Consider the following 17,500-nt stretch of genomic DNA (forward strand, 5'->3'; position numbering starts at 1 on the left):
AGGATTACCCTAAGATTGGATAAAAGCATTAAAATAATAAGATGCTTTAGAAGTTTTGATGTCATTGTTTATTACATTTCGCAACTTTTTGTACTTTTCCCAATCGCGTGGATCATTCGATGTAATTGCTTTTCTTTTGGCAGCATCACGATCACGCATGCCTTTCTGAATTGATCCAGGGTGCTTTATTTGTTCTAGTACGTCTAGTTGGGAGTAGGGCATGAATATTAACAGTATCCAAAAATTTCGTTTTCCCGTCAGTCCACAAAACATTTGGATCTTCAGAACAATTACAGGACCAGTCTTGTTGAGCGATATCGTTACGAAAACTCTCTCGATTAAAGTTTTGGAAATTTCTATAAGAAATGGTTGAATGCCCTTTTGAAGGAAAAAGCGAGAGGTAATTTCCTATGAACGTAAATAAGGCTATGATCGCTGATACCAATATGAGAGACTCCGGAACAGACTACCCTGTCAGTATAGTTTGTAGAAATTAAATCAAACAATGTTGAAGAGGATTCAGTTATGCGAGTAGGTTCAGTTATAAGTTGTTGAAACCCAAATAAACCAGAACTTTCACATATTAGCGTCGAGTATGTAAATCATATTGTGCAGAGGCCAGGTTACAGTTTAAATCACCTGGCAGATAATATTCAAGGCCGAGGAAATCTAATTTCTCGGGAAATGATTCCGCGTAATATAAAAATAAATCAGTTGAGGAGCAAGGAGGTCTGTACCAAGTGGCTATCAGAAATGGCCTGGAGTTTGGTTTCCGAATCTCTATACCTCAATGTTCAAGATTAAGTACATTCAAGTCAGAGCGAACTGCAAAATTAATCGAGGTTTTTGTATAAAAACCTACTCCTACTCCTTGTCTGTTTCTATCACGACGAATAAATTCATAGCCTAGTATTTGGACTTCACAACTTTTGATAGAATCGTCAAGTTTAGTTTCATTAATTGGGAGAATATCGGTGGAGCAATCAGAAAGGAGAATTCTTAGTTCATCAATATGCTTTGTAAGACTATTAATGTTTAAACCGGCTATTTTAAAACCACGTCCAGAAGAAAGAAAATCAGAGAGATTAGTACTTTCAACTGAATCAATGTTTTGATTAGGAATACCTGATGATACGTCACTCGGTTGAGAAGCTAGCGTGGGCGTCTCGTGTTGCAAGCTGGAGAAGGAAGGTTTCCCAGTTCCATCAGAAGCTTTACCAGTTTTTGGATAGCTGAGGACTGAAAACCCTTAAGAGACTGGTTATACTTGCCAGAACCAGATATTAAAAACTTAATAAATTGCACGGCCAGCAATGACAAACCTTTGGCATCCAGATGTAGTCTACTACCATTTAATGCTGAGACGTCAATAACTGAATTATCAATATAAGTAATGTTATTATTTTCTGCTATGAGCTTGACCCTCTCATTGACTTCGATGCGTTTAGCATCGACGTTGGTATCTTCTCTGTAGACTATACCCGAGAGACCAATGCTTGAGTTAGGAAACTTGCTCTTCACCTTCAATACAAGGCTCTTGATATCGGCGACACATGAATCGGCAGACTCCGATGGAAGATTGTTAGTGCCAGTATGGATTATGACATGAGAAGGATCGGATGCAACGGCGATGTTGTCAACAGCTTCAGCTATTTCACCAGTGGTTTTCCCGGGATATGAAAATTTATGTACATGTCTTTGCGAAAGCTTTTTTGGATTAATGTGTTTTATCACTGAATCACCAATTAGCACTATGGGTCTTGTTTTTCCGACTTCACCGCTCTTGGAGTTATTTACACTAACTCGAGAGGTATTTGCGTGCGCTCCAAACTGATGCAGTGGCCTCTCAGAGGATACTTGACTCGATGGAGAAGAAACAAGTAAGGCCTGATAGCGGTTATGACTGGTTGGAATTAAGTCAAATACCTGGAATCTAACGATCTAAATTTTTCGAATGACCCGGCTCCAAGCGCTGTCTAGTAAAGCTCATCTCCAAATATCTCAGACACCTAAATCCACAATCCAGTAATCTTTCTCAAAAGCCAAGAAGCCCTTGCAAGTCATTCAATCCTGCCAAAGATGAAGTGTGGTTCTGCTCGGTTCCAATGGGTCATAATTCCCTTGAAAACATGCTCCGCGGTATGACCTCAAGAGCAGGAATACAGCCGTATTTGATGAATCACTCGATCAGGGCGACCACTGTGACGGTTTTGTAGTAGCAAATTACGAGAGTCCACAAATAAAGGCGATAACTGGTCACCAAAGCGAAGCAAGTATTGAGAGTTACAGCAACACTCCTACATTCCACCAATTCAAAGCGATATCCAACGCGATTGCTGACTTTGTGGATTCAGGCTGCTCTTCAGCAGATCCATCAGCTACTCTTGTGGCTGAGCGCACTGGAATGACGTTTGCCTTATCCTCACCCATTCAACATAAAATGGCCGAATGGACGCTGTGGAACTAATATCCCTTCTAACTCCTAAGAGAACTATTCAAATAGCTACCTGGAATGTCGGGACTTTGCACAAAGCCGGAAAGCCGATGCAGGAAGCACGTGATAGATCTCAGTGAAACCACATGGTTGTACTCGGGTCAGCTGCGGTCAGGGTTTGGTGAATTGAGTTTGTATTCTGATTTTGAAGATGAAGAGATCATCCATTCAGAGGGCCGGTAGATATTATGTTGTTTAGGCTTGCACAGCAACAGTCGGGATGGACTGGCCATATCATGCGAAAATTAGCCAATAACAACACTCACCAGGCTGCCCTGGAACTTTCAGGGGAAAAGAAAGAGGGGTAAGACGAGGAATAGCTTGAGACGAGAAAAGAAACCCACGACCTCCAGATTGATCCTCCGTTGCTCTACCGACTGAGCTACGAGGCCAGACGGGAGAAAGCTAGTCGTGGGTGATTGTGATGTTAATTGCCACAATGTGAATTTGAAGGGCACAAATGAATGTTGTGCCGCTAGCACTAAGGACAACAATGATGGATCAGAGAATTAACTCTCCAGTGTATTTTTAAGTTCTGAAGTGAACCATTAAATTTCCCACTGAGCGTTAGGTTAATCTAGTATGAAAACATCTTAAGAAAATTAATAAAGTTTTAAAAAAAATATAATCCAACTGAACAGATCTTGTCAGTCGCAAATTTATTTTCAAGCTTCAGCATGACAATTACTGGCTCCAAATTAAATCAATTCCATTTTGCCTCGTATTGCTGGAACAAAAAGGCCGTTTTAAAGTCTACAGCGCCTTTCTTATTTGCTTGCGGCCATATGGTCTATGAATCCCTATTTAGCCCTGGGGGAAAAGGCACAACTTAAGAGCCCGCGCTGACTTTGGATATTCATTACGTTTTTAATATCCAGGAAAAAACCACCACATTTAGTGATTTTTCCTAAAGTGTATCTAGCCTCAATTTCATATAATAATTGATCACTCATATGAATTCGTGCTTCCATTGCAACAAGATTTTAAGAACCCATTTTTTCCAAATTTGGAATTTGTTGCCTTTTTATCAGAAATTTTAAATTAATTCTCGTAACAGCACCATTTGTACACAATTTTGATTTTTTTTCTTTTGCTTTTGACGAGTTTGAAACCAATTTGGACGATTGTTCGGAGGGTTTTGGGGATCTTAAAAAATCCAAGATGGCGGATACAGGATGGCGGCTATGAAGAACAAATAACTAGATTGTCACATGACATAACATCATCCTTCAAGTTTCATTGGCGTAGCCAGGAGAGCCTTAAAGCTACGAAGGCCGGCACAGTAAGCCCTGCCTGCAAAGGCTGAATAGGATTAATACAGACAAAGTCTGCGTAATACACTGTTACCCCATTAGCTTTCAAATTAAAGCTGCAAAACGATTAGGATGAAACGCGTTCAGCACTTGCAACAATTGCGAGAAATGAACAACTTTCTAATTTTGTAAATCACAGATTACTCTCGGGTGCACCCGCATACGTATTCGGGAGCCTGGACTGCCTTCCGGGGACACTCAGGTTGTCACTGGCTCGTACCCCGTCCTTCGCATCCATGTTTCTGCGGTTGTCCATGTTGTTAATGGTTTTGGTCTCCATTGAGAGGGGCCTGGAGAACACTTGAACTGGTTGGTCCATCTGATCTCGCACGCTGTTCATCGACTGAAAATCAGAACTGGAAATAAATCCATGCTCGATCTAAACTAAATGGTGATCACAAGCTGCTTTCTCTTTAGATGGATGTAGTTGTTTAAGCCTTACCATTGTAGTGGAATAAACGGCACCTCTAATTTAAACGCCCCTCCCGATACGTTACGGACATTGTTAGAATAAGGTCCTGTTACCATGAGGATTTTTGGTAAGGGGATGTCTTTTTGCCTCTCTGTTTGCCTTGCCTTGCCTCAATTTTTAGTCGATTTATGGTACACCAATCCATTCTCAAGGTGGACCGCAATCAGTCGAGGCAAAAAAGGTAACCTATATAAAATTTACATTATTTTCCATCAAGCCTAGCAGTGTGCAAGCAGGGAGCCAGGAATGTGACACTCTGCAACATTTCGGAGAACTGACTATATCGCTATGCCATTGTCAGCTCGAAACATTTTACGAAAAAGATTACTTATTGTAACACGGTCTAAGCAGTTAGTCTATTGTCTCTGGTTCTCTCTTCAAGAAATTTGTTTAATTTCAACACTTTCCTATTTCTTAAACGTTTTGTTCTCACTCGGACTCACCCCTGCCCGCTTAACCTCTTCCCTTAAATTGTTACATCTTCTCTCGATCAGCAGGAACACGACGGACACCACAATTCCTCCTGCCAGTACAATGAACACCCCAGCCATGTGGTCCAGCGAGATCCTCATAGTAGAAATGGAGGCTGGTTTTTTGGCATCTTGACAGTCACTTCGATCGTCCCACCATTTCGTACGGAGTTTGTCAACGACACGTTCCTCGCGGAGCTAAAAACGAAACAAAATTGGTGAAAATGCGCAAGTGTCCCACGTCCTTTTCCAGTGAAATCTCTCGAGAAAGTCTCAATTTCGAGTTGCGGGTTTGAGTGGAGATGAAATGTTGCGCTATGCATTCGCATCTTTTGACATGAGATTACTGGGTTTGTATTTAGTGAAGTCGCAGCTGCACTACAGGGTGAGGTGGGCTAACTTAACCGGTTTCTGTATCATGAAGAAAGTGCTAGTATTTAAACTACCGCTGTGTCCTAGACCGTTGGACGTTTTTCGACCAGTGTGAGACTAATAGGACGTTATTGTCCTCTAACATCTTGGCCTTATTCACATCTTCCAATGACTAATGTAACTGATACCCCCTCCCCTTTCTACACTTGCCATGGAGACCAAGACCAAACCACCGACCTTCAGATCGAAGATTATACGCGCTAACTAACCGTAGTGCCTTAACAGTTGATTTTACACCGATTATAATTACCTTCAGTATCTCAACAGAAAAATGATTCGTCAGGTCGGAATTTCTTTGAAGTCCAATACCGTAACTTTTGGCTTCAAGTAAATTTTTCAGCATCATAGTATTACAGGGACTTTTCTTATCGTAGTAGTCCAGATACGGTTCGTCCGTCAAGTAGGCAAAACCTCCTTCCCTAACTTTGGCCACGCCATCTTTTGTGGAGTTTACAAACGTGTTGCTCTTTTTCATAGTGTTATACATTTTCTTGTAGGTCTCCACTTCTGAATTCTTGAAGAATGTGGAAAGAGATCCACCACTCAGGACACCGTATTTGATCTCCTTCTGGTTGGCCAGGTCTTCTAAAGAGTTGATGCTGCTTTTTGCGTTCTTAGCTGGAAATAAAAGTAGCAAAATTAAGCTAATGTGGTGGAAGATAAAGTCTTTGTACATGGCGCGCTGGGTCTGAACTCGCCCTTTCTTCCCAAAACTTGACCTCTAGCACCCTATAACAACCCCTATAACAAATGACACCTCTATTACTATTGCAATTATCCTTTCCGACGCCATTGCCATTCTCATAACCACTTCCATCACCATTACGATATATATGCGGATTGCCAAAGTCATTTGCAGTTGCAGATTACCATTTGTTATTACCATTATTATTATCACCACCATCACAAGTGCCATTACCATCCAATTTCCTTTGGCATTGCAATCGTTGAAGTAATTGGTATACCGTTACCAACATCAAACTAGTTGCTACGTCACTGTGGCCGTTGCCATCACCATCACCAAATCCATTACCATCGCCACAGTCATCCCATTAACGCTACCATCAAGATGACCATTGCCCTTCCATAGCTATTACTATTACCACCATTATTACTATTTCCATATCCATTTTGCTTTCTATCAATAGTATTACCACCAGATTTGCAATATCAATGAAATTCAAATCAGAACTGAGCTCCGTTACCATTATAACAATTATATTAAGTTTCATTACCTGTGAAATACGCCGCTAAGTTTGCAGTGTAAGTGGAAATCAAAATCAGCGTGAAAAACCAAAAAGCTCCAGCCAGCATTCTCCCAGAGGCAGACCTTGGCGTGTTATCAGCACCTTGCTGAAGAATGGATCCCGCTGCGAACCACAAGCTATTAAACAAGTTGAGTTCATCACCGTCTCCTTCACCAGAAGCCGCTGCTGTAGCGCGGTAGCCACTGGGACTTAAGTAATCCAAGCAGTAGATGAGCAAGGTGATACCTAACACCTACCAACGAGTAACACAATTAAATTTACTACATTTAATGCATTTTCGCAACTTCAGGTAATAATGGCACACCTGATCCTGGATTTAGCCGTTCTGAAAGGTAACTTCCTTCATTCCCCCTCCCCTTCCCCCCCCCCCCCCCTTTCCCCGCCTTGGCCTGTCCCCTCTCTGTCTATGGCGAGATGATTTCTCAATTGTCTGGCCACGATTAGTGGTCAACTCAGTATCCCAGATAAATGTCTCGCAATTTTCTACTTCAACAAGGCAAGCTGGCTGAAAGCAATATTCATAAACAGTCACGAGGTTTGCTACAAAGAACACGAAAAAGAAATACACTTCCAAGTTTGAAACAAGAATTTAGTTTCGAAAAATTAAAAAACAGTCTCAAAAATAGATAGCCACCGAAAGGTTATGACGTAATTACCAGGCAATGTGACAGTTTTCGGCTCGTGTTGCGGAAATCAAAGGAAACATTTTTGGCCCTTCCACATATCCTCGTAACTTTACTGTCATGGTTTTAAAACATTCCAAGTAACAAAGGGTGTTGGAGTCGCAAAAGTCTGCGTAGCAAGCATTTCAAGTTTTTTTATGCTCTCGATTCAACTTTTGCCGAATCGAAGCCTCTACGGAAACACTTGCTGCGCTGACTAAAGACTTACGACAGCTATGGTGGAAATCCAAACATCCATCTCAAAGGGCAATAAAAATGCGAACAGATTCAGTTCTTCTTCAGGAGGCTTTTGCATCAACAAGCTGATCTTGAAATCCATAAATGGCTTACTAAAGTCCACCTTCAGTTCCCTGAAAGCGGTGATAGTTATTGCTCCTATGGCTACATGAGCTCTCTGAAAGTAAAAACATCAAATACAGATAAGCATCACTTTTTACTTTTTGCGGAGACTGTTTTCGATATTATACGATACTTAAGTTGCCTGCAGGTATCATTTAAAGGGACACAGTCACATTTGTGACCGCGCTGACCTGGACACTAGTTTTGTCAGTTCAAAAAGCGTCTACCTCAACCTGAAATCGAAAGTAGGCGCCGAATACATCTAGAATTCGGCTTCAATCTTTCCAGTGTTTTAATTGTATTTTTAATCTTTTACTGAAAACGTTTCTGAGTATGCTTTTTTTCAGTATGGATCACATCTCCAACGGAACATGAAAAGAAGAGGTGGGAAACGTGAAGGCGCTGGGTGGAAGAAATCGCCTGCGTCGACTAAAATAACAAGCGAAATCACCATGATATATATTTGGAAAATTGCATTTTGTCAACCTGGCGAAAAGGTTCGTGCGGAGGGAATCTTCGTAAACGATTCGAACTTCGCGTCATAGCTGCTTGGTTTGGAGCTCAGACGAAGACAAGCTTCAGTACACAGTCGATTATCTCGACAAGAACAACCTCTAGTAGCACCTTGTTTTCTACGGGTCGAGAAAGCGTTCTTGCAATGAGCAATGACATGGTTTCGGTTCCTAAATTTAGATAGTGGAGAAGCTGTAGAAACGAAATTATAAAAGCAAAATATAAAAAAGTTTACCGGTCGTTTCGCTACAATTCGATACACTACAGTTCAGTCGATTCGCTACGTTTTAAATTGACATATTTTGTCATATTTGAACTCAATTTGCTTCTCATGCAAACACTGTGAAACGTAGAAGCAGCTAAGATAATTTTTCACACGACCGGATACCTAAATTAACGATTAAATGTTTCTTCGACTTCAGAGGTATTCGTTGACGTTTGGCTTTCCCTGGACAAGTCCATCAGGAAATTCTCCATGGTATCAAGAAAATGAGTGTTCTAATGTGACATTAGGTCTATAAAATACTTCGACTCGACAAGATTTGTTTAGATTTTTCAAAGGATGCGCTTCTCAGCAAGAGACGTGCGATGAAGGGTGATATGCAAATCAGCTAGGAAATGGTATCTAATGCGCATGTGTACCAGCTGACTGTGTCCCTTTAAGATCTTTAACAAATCATGAAATGTAAACTTGTAAAGAAAAACAATTAAATCAAAATAAAAGAAGAAAAAACATACAGTTTCAAGTTATAATATTGATATTTTTGAAAACATTAACATATCCAGTTGACTAAGAATACTTAAGACTTATTTCAGGTGTCTACCGTTTCAGACCTCATCTTAAGATTGTTCTTCACGTTGTGTTGTTCCACTTTGAACACGAACTGAACTTAATTAACCCCACATTGCTTCATCTGATCCAGTTTCCTAAATGTTTATTATTAAACTCTAACAAAAACTTAATAATTACAGCGGGATAACCCAAGGTCTTTTGGAGGAGAACAATTATGCTTCTAGTTCGCATTAGGAGAGGACGAAGCTAACTAAAAAAAAACGGGCTACACAAACCTTGTTGACAAGATCTTCTATTAGACTGTTCATTTTTCCTTTTTTGGAAATAACAAGCTTGTATTCGAAGCCCAATTTGTTTCTTATTTCCTCAAGGAGGTCGATACTGAATCCTTCATATCCGTGTCCACGCTCGGTTGGCTGGGTTTGATTGCTTTTCTTCTCACAGAATGGCGAATCCTAAAAGGAAGTTCCACATTTACGAAAACTAGCAAACAATGTCGATATAATTTGGCGTTAAAATGTTGTAATATAGTGTACATGGAAAGAAAGGGGAAACAGCATCTATCACCTTCCTTCTAATTTTTATCTCCATTATATCACCATTTTTCTCAATTATTTTGCGCCAAAAAGTTCTACTTCCTGGCATAAGGTCCTATGACGTCACACAATCTTAATTGGTGGCGCTTGGGAAATTTGAAAACGAAAGTTGAGAATAATTATATCCCTTCTTATACACTAACAGTTCTTTCAACTATTGCAAAGGAAATTGAAAAATTGGATATTATTTTCAAAACTTTAACAACAATTTTGTGTGCAATCGGAGGTTTCCTTTAAAGGGAACCTCCACTCCGACAACAAATTGACGGTCAATTGTCGGAAATAGTGTCTAAATTCTAAATTTTAGTTTAAAAAGCAGAGGTGGCATTCAAGTGTGCTAAAAATTAGATATGATTATCGGCGCCGCCATTTTGGATTTCATGGCGTCATACGGTTGCCGCTATTGTTAGTGAGTAGAAGTTCTATTGTTTGAAACAATTGAGCAACCGTTTTACCTCATGAAATCCAAGATGGCGGCGCCCGGGAAGTTTAAAATAGAATATGGGCGATAATCAAATTCTGTTTTGTCCGATTAGATTGTATTTTCAACAATTTTTAAACGTTAATTTACTTCAAGAGTGGAAGTTTCTTTTAAAAAGGAAGCCCCACATTTGAAATGAATTGAAAAAGTGTCAGTACGGTTCATTTTTATAGGGCTGGGGCTTGTGGAGCTTTGTCCCTCCAAGTAACATTTTCATTTCCCCCATTCCACTATGATTATTTTGGAATCAACCCGTACTAAAAAACGAAGAAACGATGAAAAGATAGGATTATAAAATACTAGATTGTCTTTGTTCACAGCTAGAAATTGATTTATCTTTTAGACGACGCCTTTCCCCTACCTTCCCCACCCCTATTTGAAGCATTTTCTTAACATGCCACCACTCCCTCAAATCTTACAAGATCACCTAATGCGGGAAGCAAAATTTTAGAATACAAGAATTAGACTTGAGTAACATGAACGAAATTAAATTACACGTGAAATTAACGCCGATCGTAAACGCTTTCGATCATAAATTTATGAAACCTCAGTGTGATAACCAACGTTCCACAAACCTCTATAGTCACCACTGTTATCACTCTTCCTTCTAATGGCCTTGTTCCTTTATCACCATCGGGATTGCTCGAAGCCAAGCATTGTAACTCCTGCCAGAACTCCCCTGTCCAGTCAATAGCCTTAAGACTGTTCAGCTGAACTGGTTTGTTAACTTTTTTTCCTATGTTTGCATCCCAATGGCCAACCTTCACAGTACCGATAAAGACAATAAACGGTCTTAAAAAATTATACGTCAGTGAGTATCAAAACAGCAGAAAAATTGGTAGAGGTGTCTTTTTCAGAGAGTGACACAGCCATACCCGAAAAAGAAAATTCGGATTTTCTTTTTCCGAGTACGCTTGTTTCACTAACTGAAAAAAAAATACCTGTACCATTTATTTACCAGGCTTGAAGCATAACATCTCATCTCCTCCATTGTAAACGTTATTGAGGAGGCCGAATTTTTCGCGTTGTATTTCATTGACGTTGAATATACTCAACAATTATTCCACCAGAGCTCGAATCTCGTTGCCCCGAGTTTGCTATAATGATCACGTAAACAACCAGCGCGAGTGAAATGATTGTTTTATAAATACCATCCAAGACTGATATTACTAGATCTCACTTATTTCATTTTGTAGCAAATAACAAAAGCCGTTTTATTGGTCGCGATTTCCAAGGCACGGTAGAATAAACACTTATGGGTCAGTTATTGAAAGACAGTTGAGACGGTGTTTAACAAAACACATTCTAAGCCATTTTCAATTTTGCCAACAATCATATCTAAACATTGTCTTCTGCTGATGGTAATAAGAAGGCTTGCGTTCCAGACTAGAAACCTTTTATCTACTTGAAATATACCACTTATAGACAAATTTAGAGGCCCACTGATTGTCTTAAGCCGCGGCCTAAGTTAGACTCTGTTTAAACAACTGGCCCTTAATGTTCGGTACCGAGGGAGACAGTTAGTATTCAGTGTTTTACCGAGATGGTGTCGACTCTTCCCGAGACGAAGAAGGGATCCATTTCTTTCGGTGATGATGGGCTGCTCCATTACATTTTGGCATTGTTCATCATAAAGTGCAACTTACGTTTTCCAAAACAGACTGCGTTTTTTCATTTTCGTCCACTTGAACTTGAACGTTGACTATGTCCAGCCTTTCCACCATCCTGCTTTTTGTTTCGTTATCAAATCGCACCAATCCCGTCAGTCCGTTTAACTTCACCTGTGCAAACAAGATGCAAGTCAGGCGCGGATCTACACCGATTTCCGCTGTTTGAGGGAAAACGGTCAGATTTTTGACAATAAATAGATAGTTTTAGAATAAAAAGAAAATTCCCAGGTTTAAGTGTGGAAAATGCCAGGAAATGGTACTTTCAGGAGTTAAAAATTATTTATACACGATTTGGTAAAAGGCAGAATAGCTGAACTGGTCGTGTTGTAAACCGATAAATTGTCAAACAATAGCGTTTGGTGTTTAGCTTTCAAACATTTTGAGTACTCCCAGAAGGAAATTGCACTGATTTACTATCACATTACTCATCATTTTCGATTTTGAATTTCTAACTCACAACACCTACTAGGTTAAGTGGCTAGCTAGTTGAGATTTTTTGTTTTTGATAAGAGTCGCACAAGTAGAACAAAATGAAACACGGCTGGATCATTAATTTTGAATTTCCTTTGATAATTCTAGTACCTCTTTAGTGTGTAAAGTAATTTCTCAAACTCATTAATAATTCATCAAGAGAAAACAAAGAAAATCACTACCGTGACCGTGGTTTGGATATGTGATCCTAATTACCATAGAATTTTGCCAACTTTAGCCTTGAATCTCTTCAAGAATTACTGATCATTTGAGAAGCCATATCAAACACTCGAAAGTGTGTTTCATCAGATATCCAAACACCTCGAAGTCGTTTAAAAAAACTCGGCTGCACCTCGTTTTTTCAACCTTCTTCTCAGTGTTTGGATATCTGATGAAACACCCTTCCTCGTGTTTGATAAATTACATGAAAAATTTTTGATAAATGAGACTTTTCACTTTACTAATGATTTAAGCCCGTTAACTGAAAACCTGGAAAAGTAGCCTGTTAAAGGATTTCTATTTGGGAATAGAGCAAAAGAAATGACGAGCGAATGCAGGTGTACGCTGGGCTTTAAGAGAAAGGGGGTGGGGTCGGATGGGGAGAATATTAATCCGTCTCAATCACTCTCTCTCCCAGGAGGTCCTACTCCTTTTGTTTTCGTCCCTACGGTATTTCCTCCCCAACAACCGAAAGGAACAAAAGCCGTGGATTTTCTTTTTCTATAACTTTAATTTGTTTAGGTAAAAAAAATTCGTTTCTCCGACCCTACTGATAGGTTGCGATAAACTAAGGCAATGTTCAGAGCACACAATTTGGAGATTTCAAACCGGCGTTATTTGGCAAGAAATAAATCTATCTTGAATGATCAGCCTTAACTTACATTCTTATTGAGGTTGTCTAACAGTGCTCGACCACTTGGCCTGCTACTTTTTCCTGCCTCAAAACAAGGGCCATGTTTCTTGATCTTATTCACGTCCTGTTTGACAGCCTCCACAACAGCATATAAAGTATCGTTGACCAACGCGTACATGATCTTGGAGAAGACAAAGAGTAAGGTATAGGTTATCTTGAGACCCCTTCTGTCTAATCATCTGTGGTTCGTTCAGACTTTTCGACTTCTCTCTGAATTTTTTTAGTCAGTGATACAGGTATACGCGGAAAAAAATCCGAGTGCTCCCACTGAAAATCACTGATCATGACTAAAAAATTCGCCCATAGTCCGACTGAGTTACCTCTGATTTTTTCTTTTTGTCGTGTTTCTTCAGTCTCATTGCCTTCTCAGGATGCGTTAAGTTCACTTGCAGACCTACAAGTCCCTTGAAACATTTCTTCGATATATTTTCTTTTAAATCCTGTTCGAGTATAAAAGAGAGAAACAGATACATTTACAATAATAATAACAATAAAAGTTATAATAATAATAATAATAATAATAATAATAATAATAATAATAATAAAATGAAAATGAAATGAAAATGATTGAGTGTAACATAACTAGCCCAGACCCGTGTCCGCAAGTTATGTAAATAATTCATGAAACAAAAATGAAATCTTCAATAATAATAATAATAATAACAAACTTTATTAAAATATCTTTAGAAAACCTATTTACAAATCTTCCCCTATTTACAAATAATAATATGACCAATTCACATTCCACCATCGTAGACTAAAATTTTGATGAAATGAAAATATTAAGAAATCCTGAAATACTAATTTACAAGCTCACGCCGTCATCGACTTTCTTTCGTGATAATAATAATAATAATAATAATAATAATAATAATAATAATAATAATAATAATAATAATAATAATAAGGAATTTCCAGTATTTTGAAATTTGGAGCTGATATTTCTCGCGAAATTTTCTTCCCAACTAAATTCGAATTTCATACGGGATTACCTGAACAGATATCCACCGAAATGTACTGTTGGGTGTTCCTGAAATCGCCCATCATGTATTTTTTAACAGGTTTACGCAGCAAAGCCGTAATTTTCTTTTTCTTTTGTACTTAAAGACTAAAAAGCGTCACATACCAGCCATGGGTAGTGAAAACAGTCGGATATTGCTAGTTCTCGTCGGACGGGATGTTCGTCCATTGCAGGATTATCCTCAGTATGTCAACCGAACCTATCTATACGCATCCGGGTGAAGAGAAATAATGTGAAGTAAAGTTTCTTGCCTACGAAAACTTGGCAGTAGCCTTAACATCCTTCAGATTTAAAGTCTAGTGTCCTAAACATTAAATCATTACGTCCCAACGGTTACAGGAGCACCTCTATCGAGCGACCACCCTCCTTCAAAGAGCCAGTTTTCAGAGTTCTTCAGGGAACAAAAACATTGTTAAACGGACACTTTTTTAGAGCAGTCAGAGCCTCCTTTCTTGCCATTCCAACTAGCAATTTCGTCTTATATTTCTTCATCGATTAAACGACCAGCAATAATGAATATTATTATTTTTGAGTATTCTGTCAAATATTTCTATTCTTAAACAGTCATGCAAACGAAACCAAAGGGTCAACAAAGTGCAGACTCACCCAGTTACTTTTAAAAGTCTTACCATATCTAAAGCAAACCATCTTGACTTTTCATTGATGGCTCTAAGCTTTAATGCCTTGAACAGAAAGAAACACGCCTGGTTAATTTCGTAAAATATTAATTAAGGGGCATCGACCGACTTTTTACCAATTGTTATAGACAACTATTATGTTGTCGGAAATAAAACGTTGTCGATAACAAGAAATTCAGTGTGTGAACCAAGTTATCGATTTCAAACTGCAAAAACATTAGTTATCGACAAATCAGTTTTCCTTTTCAAAAAGGAAAGCTATTTTAGTTGTCGCTAACAAAAGCGGCAGTTTTAACTCGTTTCACCCAGTCTGTGGGATAGTTATCAACAACAACACCACTTCAGTTAGTGTTCGTTTGTCAGTGGCTTGACATGTGCAGGACCAAAAGTTACCAAACTCTAGAATCTAAAGACTAGATGTTCTGCGTCGAGCGCGTGAGGTTCTCCCCAAGCCAACTTGCCTAATGTTCTACAATACTATAGTTTTGCCATTATTTGATTACTGTTCGCCTGTCTGGGACAGTTGTGGGGCTGGGAGGAAGATTACCTAGATAAGCTAAATAGACGTGCTGCATGCATTATTGAAGGTCGATCACTCGGGGCTGAGGAGTTAAAATCAACACTTGGTTGGCCCAACCTACAAGCGCGCAGAAATTATCTCAAATGCCTTTTAGTCCACAAATGCCTTCATGGAATAGCGCCTTCGTACTTACTTTCAGAGTTTAGGCACGCGCATCTTTACCATGGCTATAACACCAGAAGCCGTGATTTGTTGCGCCCTCCCTTCGCAAAAACTGCTAAGTATCAGGGGCTCTCTCCTCCGCAGTGCTTCGATGGGGTGTTATGTGTATCCGCTGAACGAAGTGAGTGCAGGCGCAAAAGCTGAGCGGGTTGACTTGGCGGCGAACCTCTGCCAGAAGCATGTCGTTTTCTTGTACATCCTTGTCGTTTTCTTGTACATCGATTGATTTCTCGCTCATCTCTAAATTTGACAGTTTCATTCTTGGCGGAAGTCAGCATTTACTTTGTCTCTACAGTTTGCAGTCGTTAATTTTAAGGTGAGATCTCACAATTTCTAGAAAAAAGTAAAATCGTTTGTATTCGAAGCCCCCCTTGAAACCCGTGGAGAGTGGACTTAGTACATTTTGCTTCGTAAAAGTGAACAATAGTCACGAACAAATAATTGCTTTTTCTGGGCTTGAAAGGCCTTTTAGCCTTTTATAATCTTATTTTAAAAGACGGTTGATTCATCACAGTAAATAACAAGCTTCCCGTGAGAACTAAAATGCTAATTAAATCACCGAAAGATCATTATAACTTCTTCTGATAAAACTTGTTTACAAGATAAAAATATCAAGTTTGGTCGTTTCGGAATAAAGAAAAAAATACGCTTTGATTAAAACATTAAGCTTACTTGCTCTAGTCTCTTTTAAGACTGAATTGACAGTTTTTGTTTGGTCTCAGCTAGCAGACGTTTCCTCGATAAATCATTCCTTTGCATGCACTCTTTTATCTCCACACGATCGCCGCTCGTGTAACTTGAATTTCATTCTTGTAGTGATGATTCAAGGCATCCAGTCACAGCGAAATAAAAGCGTTTTCTAAACAGTCATCATGAAAGGAACAAACTTTCCCCGATTTCTAAGCATGTAGGTAAGTTTTCGTGAATAAATCTCCCACATCGCGCGACATGACAATTTCACAAACACCCGCCATTTTTATGACCTAAGTACGCACACCACCCTAGTTACAAAATGACTCCCCCGGATCGCAGCCATATTGGGCGTGGTTTCTGGCAGAGGCTCCCGCCGTCGCCTTCCACGGAATTTTACGCCTGCACTCACTTTTCTCAGCGGAGCCTCTGCGGAGGAGAGAGTATCAGGGGAGCTTCAGAATAAACGGCGCTCAAACGTTCAACACCATCCCGAGAACCATTAGACAGGTAGAAGCGTTCAGTGAGTTTAAAACTAAACTGAAGTGCCATCTTAAGCAATAACGCCTGCCGTTCATGCAGCATGTATACCTTAATTATTTGTCTAGTTTTTTTATGTTTCAATGTTTTGTCTTGTACTTTGTCAGGGCTCCATTTAAACTAGCTCTGCTAAATTGGATGCCCCTGAATAAATATTGAATTAAAAAAAAAAAAAACTTTCGATCATTTTGGCCTTCAGAGAGTGGACAAGCTCTATTGAGCACTGAAAGTTGTTGAATAATTCTAGTTGTCGAATAGACATAATTGTCGACAACTTCTTCTCTAGTCTGCTGACTGCGGCCCCTAAAAAGGGCAACACAGGAGTAAAAACAGTTTCTTTGAATGGTTACCCTTAGAAATGAAAGCCACCTTTAAGTACAACAAAACTAAAAAGAAAGGCACTGCTCAATAGCTTTCTTCATATGAATTTCATATATTCACTTCCATCTCTTCACCTTTATCAGTATATTACGATTTCACAAAATTACTAGCTCCCAGTTGTCTTAATAGCTTAATTGGGAGAGCAATGCACTGGTGTTGCAAAGGTCATGGGTTCGAATCCCGTTCAAGCAAGAAATATTTTTCAGGCTTTCTTTTCCCAGCTGTTTAAATTGGGAATACAACTGCGATGGTCTCTCGTTTATTAAACAAGACGAAAGTATCGCACAACAGTTTTCATTTGAATAGTCATATATTAGGGCATAATCCATAGACTCAGAAGGGGGTTAGTACCTCTTTCTGTAAGTCAAGTTTGTCTCCCTGGAGGTGAAAAGAGCCAAGGAAAGAAAGCTTATACCTTTTCCAAGATGGTCGCCAAATTTTCCGGTCTACAGATTACCAGGACATAGTTTGCGCCAATTTTAGGTAGAACATCCATGGCATGTTGAAACTTTTCCGTGTTGCTCATTTGTAATTCAGGAACTGCATCCACTTGCACATTTTTCAGCTCACGAGCTAATGA

At 39.3% G+C, this 17,500-nt stretch overlaps 1 protein-coding gene across 3 annotated transcripts in view; it reads right to left on the reverse strand.

The window, feature by feature from the left end:
- LOC146479460 (glutamate receptor 1-like) overlaps positions 1-17,500 on the reverse strand; it is a 28,290-nt gene that overhangs the window by 1,080 nt on the left and 9,710 nt on the right. For all 3 annotated transcript variants that reach the window (XM_085110327.1, XM_085110328.1, XM_085110326.1), the window contains exons 4-15: positions 17,336-17,500; positions 14,559-14,612; positions 13,229-13,348; positions 12,877-13,029; positions 11,501-11,635; positions 10,430-10,615; positions 9,053-9,232; positions 7,341-7,526; positions 6,417-6,681; positions 5,432-5,799; positions 4,723-4,947; positions 1-4,150 (exon numbers count right to left, since the gene is read on the reverse strand). The exon at positions 1-4,150 is cut by the window's left edge; the exon at positions 17,336-17,500 is cut by the window's right edge and continues 32 nt beyond it. In XM_085110327.1, the coding sequence (XP_084966453.1) occupies positions 3,941-4,150; positions 4,723-4,947; positions 5,432-5,799; positions 6,417-6,681; positions 7,341-7,526; positions 9,053-9,232; positions 10,430-10,615; positions 11,501-11,635; positions 12,877-13,029; positions 13,229-13,348; positions 14,559-14,612; positions 17,336-17,500 (2,247 nt within the window). In that variant the 3' untranslated portion in view covers positions 1-3,940. The remainder of the gene's footprint in view (positions 4,151-4,722; positions 4,948-5,431; positions 5,800-6,416; positions 6,682-7,340; positions 7,527-9,052; positions 9,233-10,429; positions 10,616-11,500; positions 11,636-12,876; positions 13,030-13,228; positions 13,349-14,558; positions 14,613-17,335) is intronic.

The sequence above is a fragment of the Pavona decussata genome, unplaced genomic scaffold (assembly GCF_977016875.1).
Source record: "Pavona decussata unplaced genomic scaffold, jaPavDecu1.1 SCAFFOLD_58, whole genome shotgun sequence".
Lineage (NCBI taxonomy): Eukaryota > Metazoa > Cnidaria > Anthozoa > Scleractinia > Agariciidae > Pavona > Pavona decussata.